At 38.2% G+C, this 14,695-nt stretch overlaps 2 protein-coding genes across 2 annotated transcripts in view; both read right to left on the reverse strand.

Annotated features, from left to right (window-relative positions):
- Positions 1 to 4,528: 4,528 nt before the first annotated feature.
- Positions 4,529 to 9,530, reverse strand: LOC107300455 (oxidative stress-responsive serine-rich protein 1-like). The gene is made up of 3 exons (XM_015829782.2): positions 9,463 to 9,530; positions 7,100 to 7,210; positions 4,529 to 5,198 (listed from the first exon to the last, which is right to left on the reverse strand). The coding sequence occupies exons 1-3, from the start codon at positions 9,522 to 9,524 to the stop codon at positions 4,529 to 4,531; spliced, it is 843 nt and encodes a 280-aa protein (XP_015685268.1). The 5' UTR covers positions 9,525 to 9,530.
- A 2,814-nt stretch (positions 9,531 to 12,344) lies between these two features.
- The window catches only part of LOC107300330 (oxidative stress-responsive serine-rich protein 1-like), a 5,677-nt gene continuing 3,326 nt past the window's right edge, over positions 12,345 to 14,695 (reverse strand). The window contains exon 3 of the mRNA XM_015829666.2: positions 12,345 to 13,011. Within this exon, the coding sequence (XP_015685152.1) occupies positions 12,345 to 13,011 (667 nt within the window). The remainder of the gene's footprint in view (positions 13,012 to 14,695) is intronic.

The following is a 14,695-nucleotide window of genomic DNA, read 5'->3' on the forward strand; positions in this document are numbered from 1 at the left end:
GGACTATGCACTCGCTGTCTCCCCCGCTGGCCCTTAAGACAACCCTTCGGTTTCGCCACTGGAGGAAGTCGGTTTCCCTTTGCGAGCGCCGCCGCCGCAAGGCGTCCTTCCTCGCCGCTGACCTTCTCTGTGCCGCGGGGAGCCCGGCCAGGTGCAAATAGGCCAGTGGTTCTCAACCTTTTTAATTCCGCAACCCCAACCGGTCGTAAGTCGAGGACTAAACCGGTCGTAAGTCGAGGACTAAACCGGTCGTAAGTTGAGGACTTTCCCTGCCCGGGAGCGCCACGCATGCGTGGTTCCGCCCCCTGCGCCGGCCGAGGCGTAGCTGGCAAGCGGCAGAGACGGAGCAGGCCGACCACCAGCTGGCCCAGCCCAAGGGAGGTAAGGCACCTGCCAGAAAAGGGGAAAAATATGGCGGACAAAAAAAATGGCGACAAAAAAAATGGCGGACAGCCTTGCTTGGCAACCCCCATGAAATGGTCGATCGACCCCAAATGGGGTCCCGACCCACAGGTTGAGAACCACTGAAATAGGCAAATGGCTTTGAAAAGCCACAGCCAGACTTTTGCCTGCGGCCGCAGATTCCACTCACTGTAGCAACTGTACGTGACTAATTCGCCGTGCGGGCGTGAGCTTTTAATAAGCGTTGGTTACTCAGAAGATCTCAGAAAAAACACTCTTATGCTCCTCGCTCTTATGGAAGCTTTCTTTCTCTGCCGTTACAGCTGCAATCACAAGCATGCTTCATCAGTATCCGAGTGTTGAACTGGGATTGGGGGGGAAACCTAATTCTTTGCTTAATGATAAGGCTCAGGGGTGACTTTGGGCCAATTTCTCCCAGTCCAATCCATCTTGCAAAAGAGTTGCTGTACATTTCCTTGAAGAGTGACTACAAAGAGCAGTGTTTTTCAGTCTTGGATACTTTTTAAGATGTGGGAGGCTTCAACTCCCAAAATTCCCCAGGCAATTGAAGTCCACAGAAGTTCTCCAGTTTGAGAAACACTGATGTAAACACAGCAACTACAAAGTGACTGAATCGGAGTTCACATAACACAACACATTATGATCAAGAGATGATAATGACAATTCAGCCTTTTTACTTTGGGGTTAAAATGATCTTTTTTTTAATCTTAAATAACTGAGACTGGCCAATACATTGGGTCTAGAAATGACCTAGTTAAGTTTGTTGTGTGAACATCCACCAGAAAGCTTTGGGCAGCAATCATTTTTCTCCTCAACAAAGATTTTGTTCAGTAAAAAGACATGGTTTTCCCATTTGAATAGGAGGAATTAAACTTAACTTACATGATTGTAGGTGAAATAAAGTACACAAATACTCCAATTGTAATTCTTTAAAAAAGTCAAAACAATTACAAACAACAAAATTGTAAAAAACAAAATTCTCCAGAAAGTTTTAAAAAAACAATTATGACAAGAATACCAAACCTTTTGGAACAGAGGGCACATCTGCATTTTAAAAGCATCAAAATTGTAATCACAAAATGAATGTTAGAAAATTTCTAGTGGATGCAGCCAGTCTAAAAATACAGTATTTCACAGTAAGGCAAATGTGTAACACTAAAAGACAATAATTTGTCCAATATCATATATGGGAGAAGCAAGTCTGAGTTCCCAAACACAAACTCACTATTTTTAATTCATAATTGTCTTCCTCTAAGTTTAGTATTTTACCCATGACACACATTGACAATTTGGAATATAGAGCAATTTCAGCCTTCACTTAGAAATATTTCAAGTGGAAAGTTGGCCAAAGCTGATATTTGATCAATTTATATCAGGCATGTCAAACTGCCGGCCTGGGGGGTCGGATGCATCACGTGACTTCGCGAGTTTGACATGCCTGATTTATATTGAGGGGTTTCATTAAGCACCAATACACATTTGCCATATTTGCCCTTTGTTAGTTATATTTCTGAGTTTTAATTGTAAAGCTAACCTCATAAACCTTCACTAGCAAGCATATTTTTATAATTGAAGAATCCAAATGAGAAACTTCTATTTCTGTTACAAAATTTTAGTAGAAAATTTGTTAAAGAAAACTAATTGGTAACCTTAATTTAATAACTAAAAGATTTCTTTCTTCACTTAAAAAAGCAAATCATTTTTAGCCAAATTCTATAATACTCAACCCAGAGAACTCCCTCTGTATTATGCAAGCTGAAATCATGCTTATTTCCTGAGAATGTACAGGAAACAGGTGGTCTTATACAAGAGCAGAGGAAAAAGTGGAGATGTTACTTCTGACACGTTATACAGCCACTTCAACAGTTATTGCCAAGAATTCATTAGTTTCAAAACTGTAATTGCTTGCACAGTGCAAAGTACACAATACAGAAAATGCTCAAAGCACTTCATATACTATATTTGCAATGAACTGCCATCCACAAATCTGATATTTGTCTGGGTTGTGAAAGAAAATCATTTCAAGCACCTCCAAGTCACCTATTGTCTGTGATTTGCAATTGTTTTTTTACAACCCTAACTAGAGTGTGGAAGCCGCACAGAAAAGCAGCTCAATAATGTTCATATAACAGAGAAGCAATAAACCTTGACTGACTCCGGGCAATTGCAAATAAATGCTTATCTCAAGAGTAGCATCTTCCTAGGGAGCTATTAGATCAGGGGTCTTCAAACTTGGCCCTTTTATGACTTGTGGACTTCAACTCCCAGAATTCCTCAGCCAGGCACGCTGGCTGAGGAATTCTGGGAGTTGACGTCCACAAGTCATAAAAGGGCCAAGTTTGAAGACCCCTGTATTAGATCCTTGCTTAGCAGTATAAAACATAGGAAGTTCTGGGCCAGAAAACAAGAGACCTCAGAACAAAGTAATGGCTGCCTTCCCCATGATTTACAATTCCTTGAATCTCTAGTTAGTATTCTGACTGTAAATTCTGTGGATTTTATTCCCATAACAGCTGGACAACACTAAACTGAATTATGAGAAAACACCATGTAAACATTAGCCATTGCCACATTAGATGTAAGAAATTGGATAGGTTACAGGTAGTTCTCAACTTACAACTGTTTGTTTAGTGACTGATTGAAGTTACAACAGCACTGGAAAAAGTGACGTTTTTCACATGGCTATTGCATCCCCATGGCCATATGGTCAAAATTTGGACGCTTGGCAACTGGTTCATATTTATGGGAGTTGCAGTGTCCCCATGGTCACATGATCAAAATTTGGACTCTTGGCAACTGCCAGTTGCATGCGACCATCATTTGTGAACTTCTGACAAGCAAAGTCAATGAGGAAGCCAGATTCACTTAACAACCGTGCTACTAAGTTAACAACTGCTGTGATTCACTTAACAAATGTGGCAAGAAGGTCGTAAAACTGCTGTGATTCACTTAACAAATATCTCACTTAGCAACACAAATTTTGGACTGATTGTGATCATAAATCGAGGACTACCTGTACTTATGTGACATAAAGCTTTTAAGGTTGGCTTCCACTAAGATGGTTATATCAAGGGAGAACTGGATTCTTTCACCTTTGAATGAATTTCTGGTTTTAAGTTAGAGACATATTTGTGAATTGAAGTAGGTTAACAAGTAAACCAAGACTCCATGCACATGACTTTGCCTTGAAAGTAGTTAAGTTTGCCAAAACAGACTGGCTTCTTTCACACAGAATCCATATAGCTTAAACATATTGTCCCTAGCACATTGTCACAGAAATAAGTGTAGAAAATGACTTTAGAGCTGCATTTGAGATATACATTGCAAGTAGATTGAACAGAATAGTCTCTGTGTAAGTATGAAATCTAGTAAAAAAAAGGGTGCTACTTTGATATGGAGCAAAGCTGACATCTAATGGCCACATATGTGATTGAATATTAATATCTACCATTATTCATTAACCACAAAATCCAAATATTGATGCTTTGGAAGGGTTCCCTTTAAAAACATGGTGTTTTAGGTTGTATTGAAAGGAATACAGAGATGGAAAACATCACTGACTCCTACAATTACAGATAATGTATTCAATTCAACAGATTTCAGGAAAAGACTTCTGCATTAATCACAAAGGTCAAATTGAAATAAATACTATGCTTTTTATAATTTAAAATGTGTGCTTGCACACACAATATATATATATATATATATATATATATATATATATATATATATACACACACACACACACACACACACACACACACACACATATACAGTCAATAGAACATAAACAATAGGCAGTACTTAGCATCAGATGTGGAAAGTGCTTGAATTCGCTCTAGATTATTTTACAATTCACTGTCTATAAAAATATTAGCCAGTTAATCCAAACTACCAATTGTGGCTATGGCCTACAAAAATGGTGTTATTTCCTGGGCTTGCTATTTGCTATCCTCTGATTTAGAATTTACTTCAGTTGCTGATCTATTAAAAACGAGAAGTCTGCCTGAAATGCAAAGTGGTTTTATTACAAGCACAGAGAGCAAGCTGCTTCTGAGATGGAGCATGATTCAAGGCAGATATCAAAGCCCTTTGTCGGCTAGGGTCAGGTATACATCATTTCCGCCATGTGCGACATTTCCTTAGGGATATGCAGGAAGTATTCCATGTAACCTGAAAGGTCTTCAATAGTCACATCATCTACATGAGCTCTGGCTTGTTCAGAGCAAGATTTGAGAGAACTGGAGGAAATTCTTGATGTGAGCTGTGAACTGTCTTGCACATGTGCTGCTCTTTCAGACACACCCTGGAGGGAGTTCTGTATGTCAGAAAACATGTACACATTCAGGTTTTGCCATTGCTTACACTGGCATTCATTCTTTACACATGCACAAAAATTCCCTTTATTTTGTTCAGACACAGACTGGAAATCAGAAAGATCTGAGACCTTTAGAATTTCTGTGGGAAGAACGCTACCAATATTTTCAGAAATATTCTTTGGTATTCCAATCATGGATGCCTCGGAATCTTTGACATCTGATTCCTTCTTGCCAAATTCTAGAGGATGACTGCCCAGTTCATTTTCAGAAAATTTCTTCGGCACATCCAAATCTTTGTTGCTTTGAAAAGCATCTGTTAGGTTCTTGTGGATGGGTTGGCTACAGGAAGGCATTTGTTTAGTGCAATGGATGAATTTAGGAGGATGGAGTACTGGAGACTTTGATCGCCGGTGACGTTGGGTTCGAATTGTTCCTCTCAAAGGTTTTTTCAAACACCTGCAGTATGAAAATGGAAAGAAATAAGTAATTCATTTTGCACAAAAGATACCTAGCCATTTACAAGTGCGTAAAATGTGTCATCAAAGTTCCAACCTTGAAAGTCCTTCTAAAGAGCTCAGAAAGGCCTTTTATAACCTATTTCAAATTCCAGAAGTGGCCCAATCTATAAAAGGATCTCAAATTACTTCAGGGCACATTCTATGACTCTCTCTGCAATCCACAGGGAAAAATATATTATTTAAAAAAAATGTGTTATATTCTCAGATATTGGACAGAAATATTTTTTCTTGCAACTGACAAGAATAAAATATTGAACAATTACTACGATATCAGATGATTAGCTGTTTTATATAACAAAAACAGTATAAAAACCAAAAATAATTCATTTTAATAATCACACTGCAATGCTTCCATACTGCCTAGTCAAAAATACCTATTAGTATAAAAATGTATCGCACAAAACATTTTGATTATCTTTATAGTGCTTAAAATATTTTTCACAAGGTCTAAAATATGTGCTTAATTTAAAATAACGTTTTTAGCATAAAAATATAGGTGGAATTTTTAAGAAAGCTAGGAATGTAATGTGCTTATCTTTTGAGAGAACCACTATCTAAATGGTAAGGATAATACAGAAAATCCTCTTGAAACAAGAAGCTTGTTTCTTGAAACAAGAAACATGAACAAAGTCATGAGGAAGGTGAAAAACGCACACTATAAATATACCAGATTTGCATCTCTTCACTGACTGATATTTATACAGTCTGGAGCTATACTTGATTTCTAAAAAAATGTCTCCACAAAAGTAAGGGATTCAGATCACATAGGATATGCCTTTATAAATGCTGATCACCATAACATTTTACTGGTTTGTGGGCACTGCTTTGGGCTCTTTTAGGAGCAACTGTGTTAAAATTAATAAAAAAAATAGAAGCTGGGTGGCATTATCCCAATGCCATACCATTTAATCTTAATATCTCAGAAAGTTTTTTTATCATAGAAAAACTAGAACATTCATTTATACACAACTCATAGTCTAAATTCAACACATGGATGAAAAACTGTCCATATTATGAAATACTATCCAACGGCAATATTTCCTAGATATCAACTAAAAGATCCTCTGGCTACAATGTAGAGTATCCTCCATCACCTCTTTTTATTTGAACAGCTGTTGCTTTTTCTAATTTAAATTGCTATTTAATTGGTTGCTTAATTTTCATTGCTATTATTTTTATTGTAAAGCACTCTGGTTTATTTTGAAGAGGATATGCACATCAGTTTCATTATGTGCCATCAAGCCAGTGTTGATCCTTAGCAGCCATATTTTCTCCATGAACATCAGGCTCAAGACATTATTGCACTAGGGTCAAGATATTATTGCACTGATTTTAATACGAATCAAATCTGGCTAACTTTGAATATATCCAACTTTTAAAATTATATATCTGGAAATAAACTTTAATTATAACAAACCTAGTTAAATAACTTGTATAGAAATATCTGGCCCTAACCTTCCATTTCTAGGATTTGAATTCATGACATGGTCCTATAGCTTCCTTCCCGATGCATCCAAAGTAGTAGTCTAACATAAGAAAATACGATTCAATTTTGTAAGAGAAAGATTCTATTTACAGCAATTTCTCTTCCTTTTGCCACATCTGGAAAGCAAAGAACTGACAACCTGTTATGCCATGCAGAACAACTGCATATAACTCAATTGCAACATTCATAAAAACATAGTAATGCTACTAAATCAAACTCTCGCATCTTTCATCACCTTCATTTATGTTTTTTTTCCAATTGATCATTCTAAGAAGTTACGTGGGCCAGTATATTTAACAAAACACTTCAGCATTTCTTCATCCTAAGTATTAATCAGAATCAATTCCTCTTACCAGTGCCAACTTTCTTTAGATCCTAATGTCATCTTCACTTTGGATTCATCTGTATTTTCTACAAATGTTTGTGGAGATGCCCCCTCACTCACAGGGAGAGAAGCAGTGGATCTGAAGCATGAAAAAAATATGTCAAAATAAGTTTAGAATGTATAATCTAGATTCAATCAATTTGCTTTGCATAATTCACAATAATATTGTCATTGCAAATATACAATATTTACAACCAGCTTTCTCACAAGTGTTCTTTGTATCAACAGCATACTGGAAAAATGATATTAGGGATTAGCTACCTATTTTATACAGAAAATAATATAGTACAGTTGTCATGGTTCCGACAGATAAAACTCTTCAAAAGAACTTCAAGGCATTGTTTATCTTAAAGAATCTTTTATTCGAGAAATAAATTATCAGCACTACATAGTCGAAACCAAAAACTAAATTCCCCTCCCCTGGATACAAAGTAATAAAGCACAATTCCCTCCTCCAATAAACAGTCATAAATCCGCCAAAACTCTATCAGCTCGGGCCCAATGACCTTGGGTTCCCACGGCTGAGTTATTATTGTTATGACTAGCTGGACTCTCATCCACATTCCCCCTCCAGCATCAACTAACTCTAAAAGCAATAGAGAAAAATGGCTGCATTTCCATCTGTTGTCAAAGCAAGAACATCCGATGTTAGCAGCGTTGACAACAGTTGCATTTATTTTAGAAAATATATATGCTGCCTTTCATACATATGAGCTTTGGAAAGTTAACAATAATAGCAATAGCACTTAGACTTATATACTGCTTCACGGTGCTTTACAGCCCTCTCTAAGCATATTGCCCCCAACAATCTGGGTCCTCATTTTACCAACCTCGAAAGGATGGAAGGTGAGTCAACCTTGAGCCGGTGAAAATTGAACCCCTGGCATTGAATTAGTCCACAATACTGCATTCTAACCACTGCACCACCTTGGTTCAATCAACTTGTACTAATATTAAACTAGTAATAAACATAATAAAATCTTTATAAATCATGCAAAAATCCCCAAAGAGAATTAAAATAACTGTAATACAATAACCAAGAAATCAAACTGCACATATATTGGACTCATCTAACATCCTGGCCCAGCAGCTGGGGAAAATCAAGATCTTCAGACTTTCAAAAGGCCAAGTGGGTTGAAACCTTTCGTATTTTGGGGATGGGGGGAGGCTGTTTCATAGGGTAGCCGAAAAGAAGGCATGACTCCACATATTAGAGCATCCACCCTGTTAGATCTGATGGGATAAACAGTACTACCAGTAACTGGCCCTAGACCACAAAAGACTTTAAAGCCAGCACTTTGAATTACACCTGAAAATATACAGAGAGATACTGCAATTCACATAACAGCAGTGTTACACTGCATTTAAAAATGACCTAGTAATATTACTGAGTATTTCCCTTTTAGCTTCCCAATTTGCACCATCTACTTATGAAAAGAAAAAAGGTAATGGATGAAGAAACAGGTGTCCCTCACCTTGGGGGCTTATTTGGCATTTTATAAAAAGGATTGTGGGGGAAAAAAACCCAATAAAATAGCTGTTTTAGGGAGAGGGCCAGAGAAGCCAGGCACAAACATTGTAATGACACCACTGTTCACTTTATTTATTTTTATTTGTGTATTCATTTTATTCCACCTGGCTCCAACAGACTCTAGCTCACCACATACAAATGTTGTTGTTTACAAATATACCATAGAAAAGCGTATCACAAATGGCAGATCTAGACAACAAAAGCAAACATATTATGTAATATAATTATATTATATTCGGTTCCAACTACCTTAGCTCAAAGCCTGGGAGAACAACCAAGTCTTAAGGCCTCTGGAATGCCATCAGGAGGTTAGCCACTCGGGAGGGGGATTCAAGAGGACAGACATAGAAAAGGCATCTTTCAAACCCCCTGATAGATAGAACTGGTTAACTGGAAGGAACCTAGAGCATGCCAATACTGTTGGAGTGAACTGGCTGGACCAATAGCACAGGAAATAGGCAGTTTCTCAAATACAAGGAAAAAGAAAACAGCCCCATTTTGATGAACACTGAGTTGGAGGGTGGATGAATATTCATATGAAAAAGCCACTACATAAAGTATTTTATACCTTTAAAGAAAGCATAGATCAGAATTTACTAAGTGTTCTAAACCCACAAAAAGGGTATTGTACTTGGAAGCAGAACAGAAATGGTATAGTTTTGAGTAGTAGATATAGAGAACAAGATCATATATATTTCACTTCTCAGGATGAAGGTAACAGGTGACAGATCTGATCCGTCTTTTATATTTTATACTGCAAAGATACTCAGGTCTTCCTGATTAATTACATTGTTACTTACCGTTCTGAATCAACTCTTAACTTTTTGAAAGCTGCCTGGAGATTTTCCTCATTCTCCAACATTGTTAGAGAACAATCCACTGCACTCTCTCCCCTTTGCAGATAAATAAAAAAATGAACTGGGATGAAATTCCAGGCATCTAATGTAAAAATAAATTTGACTAACTGTAGATTAGTGCCTCAATACTTTTTACAGGTAGTCCTCAACAACTGAAATCAGAATCTTGGTTGCAGAGCGAAATAAGTCATTAGGCAAAATGTCACATGACCACTTCACTCAATGACCACAATCCCAGCTGCAGTTGTTAAGTGATCTTGAAGGTTGTTAAGTGAATGGAGTCCCTGATAAAGAGCACAGGGATGCCTCGGGGTTGAGGGAGGCCTCGGGAGCCCAGCACAGGCCACATGCAAAATGGTGTGTGTGTGTGCTGCAGTCTCTCTCTCTCTCTCTCTCTCTCTCTCTCTCTCTCTCTCTCTCTCTCTCTCTCTCTCTCTCTCTCTCTCTCTCTCTCTCTCAAGAGAGAGAGAGAGAGAGAGAGAGAGAGAGAGAGAGAGAGAGAGAGATATTTTGAACAGAATGTTGTAGTGTTAAATTATTTCAGTTTTCTCCAAGCTGGCACTTTCCAGATGTGCTAGGACTATGTTCCATTTCCTACTCAAGGTTAGGAAAGCCTTTAAATGAATTAGATTTCTTAGACCAGTGATGGTGAACCTTTTAGAGACTGAGTGCCCAAACTGCAATCCAAAACCCACTTATGCAACGTCAAGTGCCGGGTGGGTGTGGCCCATTGGCTGGGTGTGGCCCATTGGCTGGGTGTGGCCAATTGGGTGGGCGTGGCCACGGTGGTAACGGCAGACTGGGTAGGACTAAAAAGTTCAATCAATCAATTTCAACTTTGCAAGATCTTTTTTTTTCCTGCGAGAAGTTGAAATTGACTGAGTGAACCTTTTTTTTTTTGCACACGGCGGTGGAGGCCTAAAGTGAAAAGGTTTTATAAAACCCAGCTGAAGGCCTAGGACTAGGGCAACGGCGCGCATGCCCACAGAGAGGGCTCTGAGTGATGCCTCTGGCACCCGGGCCATAGGTTCGCCACCACGGTCTTAGACTTTGCATTCGAAACTTGCCAAGTCTTCTTTAGTCACTCTGTGAGATGGAGGTTTCAAAATTTATTATACGGACAGTATATACATACATAAACACATACATAAAGCATACCAAGTAAATGCTTCCTATCTGAGAGTTAACCATGTTTACATCCAAACCAGTATCTAGAGTACTGTGTGTGTACCTGTATATGGCATATATCTCCTAGTTGATGAAATGTGGGCAATAGTATATGATCTTGTAAGGTAATCTTTAGATTAAAAATCCTTGTTTGCACAGAATAGCATAAGTGTGCATGGGGTACAACTGGCCTTTGGTTACACTTGCAGTTTATTGGCCAAAATATTCCAAAATTGACTGATACAGTACTGTCCTGTTAGCAAAGGCTGCAGGAGACAGATAAGCTAGTCTCCATCTTTTCTTACTAAAAGAATTATGCAAAAGCCTCAACTGATCAAAGATATATGGCAGAAGTCAATATCTAGGGACCCATTAGATAATGTCCACTATTTAATATAGAATACAGGTAATCCTCAGCTTATATCCATTAATTCAGCAACCGTTCAAAATTTATGGTGGTGCTGAAAAAATAAGACGTAGGACGAAATTTGAAATATCGCAGCCTCCTCACAGATAGTGATCATGATTCCTGGCGCTCAAGTGCTTGGCTGTGATTCTGATGTTGCAGGGAGCTGCGGTCATCTTATCACCATTGGCAACTTTCCCTGCCAGCTTCCTATAGGAAACATCAATGGGGAAGCCGGCAGGGAAAGTTGCAAGTCACTCTAGTAAGTTGCTCCCACGTTTCTCCTCCCTTCAGGACCCCTCTGCCCATGTCAGGCTTCCACCGACCCCTCCCAGACTCTTCCCCTGGTCTCCCTCAAATCACATGCATCCTGTAATGGCCCTCCAAGGACCTCCCAAGCCTCTGAGACTCCCCCACAGCTCCCCCACATCCCTAGCCTGGAACTGCCACCTCTTCCCACTTAACAACCAATGCTTCTTAGGGTTACTATGGCAACCAAGTTTACATCACCAAGAAATGCAGTTAAGTGACCTTGGGCTTTACGACCACATCACTTAGCGATGGCAATCCTAGTCCCAATACCATAATAACCGAAGGACTGCCTGTATATACAAGACCTCCAGAAAACATTTTAAGTATTTAAGTTTACAAAGTTAATTTTTTAAACAATAAAAGTTAAAGTATTAAGTCTTTATAACCCTTAAATTGGCACAAAAGAAGAAACCTGCCAGAAAAAGGCTCACTTGGACACAACTCCCTCCCTGCTCCACTCAGTTGATGTTCATTTGCTCAAATTGTTTAACTGACACATTTCCTAGTTGCCTATTTGATGTCATTGTGACTCATCTAGGATGGGTGTGTCATAATGTATTTGAAGTACATACTAACTCTTGAATCAGAGAACAAAGAAAGCACAAAAGGAAGTGATACACCAAGACTGCTTCCTGGGATGTTCACCTGCCAAATGGATAATTAACAGAAGCTACATTAAACAACCTGTTTTTTCAACAAAAAAAAACTTAACTGAATGTTGGACCCAGAATTCTGAAAACAAGACAAGTTCTTAGAGTTTAATTTTTATACTGCATACATAAAAACCTGCTACATATACTTGCGCAAATCCCAGAACGCTCATATTATTTTAAAACTGAATTATTTAATAGTGCTTATGTAACCTGGCTGTTAATCTCACTGTGAGTAGTTCAGTCTCTTGAATTTCTCCTGGTTCAATTCCCATTAGTTGAGTAGTGGGTCAGAATACAACTGCAGCATACAGCCTGGTTAAAGGCAACTTATTTGGTTGTGAGGAANTGTAACCTGAAAGGTCTTCAATAGTCACATCATCTACATGAGCTCTGGCTTGTTCAGAGCAAGATTTGAGAGAACTGGAGGAAATTCTTGATGTGAGCTGTGAACTGTCTTGCACATGTGCTGCTCTTTCAGACACACCCTGGAGGGAGTTCTGTATGTCAGAAAACATGTACACATTCAGGTTTTGCCATTGCTTACATTGGCATTCATTCTTTACACATGCACAAAAATTCCCTTTATTTTGTTCAGACACAGACTGGAAATCAGAAAGATCTGAGACCTTTAGAATTTCTGTGGGAAGAACACTACCAATATTTTCAGAAATATTCTTTGGTATTCCAATCATGGATGCCTCGGAATCTTTGACATCTGATTCCTTCTTGCCAAATTCTAGAGGATGACTGCCCAGTTCATTTTCAGAAAATTTCTTCAGCACATCCAAATCTTTGTTGCTTTGAAAAGCATCTGTTAGGTTCTTGTGGATGGGTTGGCTACAGGAAGGCATTTGTTTAGTGCAATGGATGAATTTAGGAGGATGGAGTACTGGAGACTTTGATTGCCGGTGACGTTGGGTTCGAATTGTTCCTCTCAAAGGTTTTTTCAAACACCTGCAGGATGAAAATGGAAAGAAATAAGTAATTCACTTTGCACGAAAGATACCTAGCCATTTACAAGTGCGCAAAATGTGTCATCAAAGTTCCAACCTTGAAAGTCCTTCTAAAGAGCTCAGAAAGGCTTTTTATAACCTATTTCAAATTCCAGAAGTGGCCCAATCTATAAAAGGATCTAAAATTACTTCAGGGCACATTCTATGACTCTCTCTACAATCCACAGGGAAAAATATATTATTTAAAAAAAATGTGTTATATTCTCAGATATTGGACAGAAATATTTTTTCTTGCAACTGACAAGAATAAAATATTGAACAATTACTACGATATCAGATGATTAGCTGTTTTATATAACAAAAACAGTATAAAAACCGAAAATAATTCATTTTAATAATCACACTGCAATGCTTCCATACTGCCTAGTCAAAAATACCCATTAGTATAAAAATGTATCGCACAAAACATTTTGATTATCTTTATAGTGCTTAAAATATTTTTCACAAGGTCTAAAATATGTGCTTAATTTAAAATAACATTTTTAGCACAAAAATATAGGTAGAATTTTTAAGAAAGCTAGGAATGTAATGTGTTTATCTTTTGAGAGAACCACTATCTAAATGGTAAGGATAATACAGAAAATCCTCTTGAAACAAGAAGCTTGTTTCTTGAAACAAGAAACATGAACAAAGTCATGAGGAAGGTGAAAAACGCACACTATAAATATACCAGATTTGCATCTCTTCACTGACTGATATTTATACAGTCTGGAGCTATACTTGATTTCTAAAAAAATGTCTCCACAAAAGTAAGGGATTCAGATCACATAGGATATGCCTTTATAAATGCTGATCACCATAACATTTTACTGGTTTGTGGGCACTGCTTTGGGCTCTTTTAGGAGCAACTGTGTTAAAATTAATAAAAAAATAGAAGCTGGGTGGCATTATCCCAATGCCATACCATTTAATCTTAATATCTCAGAAAGTTTTTTTATCATAGAAAAACTAGAACATTCATTTATACACAATTCATAGTCTAAATTCAACACATGGATGAAAAACTGTCCATATTATGAAAGACTATCCAACGGCAATATTTCCTAGATGTCAACTAAAAGATCCTCTGGCTACAATGTAGAGTATCCTCCATCACCTCTTTTTATTTGAACAGCTGTTGCTTTTTCTAATTTAAATTGCTATTTAATTGGTTGCTTAATTTTCATTGCTATTATTTTTATTGTAAAGTACTCTGGTTTATTTTGAAGAGGATATGCACACCAGTTTCATTATGTGCCATCAAGCCAGTGTCGATCCTTAGCAGCCACATTTTCTCCATGAACATCAGGCTCAAGACATTATTGCATTGGGTCAAGATATTATTGCACTGATTTTAATACGAATCAAATCTGGCTAACTTTGAGTATATCCAACTTTTTAAATTATATATCTGGAAATAAACTTGAATTATAACAAACCTAGTTAAATGCCTGGAGGCCGTAAGGGTCTGGATGGGGAGGAACAGACTCAGGCTCAACCCTTCCAAGACCGAGTGGCTGTGGCTGCCGGCGCCTCGGCATAGTCAGCTGACTCCATCGCTGACTATAGGGGGCGAAATTTTGGCTCCCTCGGAGAGGGTGCGCAATCTGGGGGTCCTCCTGGATCCACGGCTGACACTGGAAGAC

Source organism: Protobothrops mucrosquamatus, unplaced genomic scaffold (genome assembly GCF_001527695.2).
Source record: "Protobothrops mucrosquamatus isolate PMUCROS unplaced genomic scaffold, P.Mucros_1.0 scaffold_235, whole genome shotgun sequence".
Taxonomy (NCBI): Eukaryota; Metazoa; Chordata; class Lepidosauria; order Squamata; family Viperidae; genus Protobothrops; species Protobothrops mucrosquamatus.

Bases quoted from the DNA above. Each gene is read 5' to 3' on its own strand.
- LOC107300455 (XM_015829782.2), bottom strand. From the start codon at position 9,524: ATGTTGGAGAATGAGGAAAATCTCCAGGCAGCTTTCAAAAAGTTAAGA. The intron at 7,211-9,462 runs GTAAGTAACAAT...TTCATGCTTCAG, and splicing joins TTAAGAGTTGATTCAGAACG to ATCCACTGCTTCTCTCCCTG. The intron at 5,199-7,099 runs GTAAGAGGAATT...TTCATACTGCAG, and splicing joins TCTAAAGAAAGTTGGCACTG to GTGTTTGAAAAAACCTTTGA.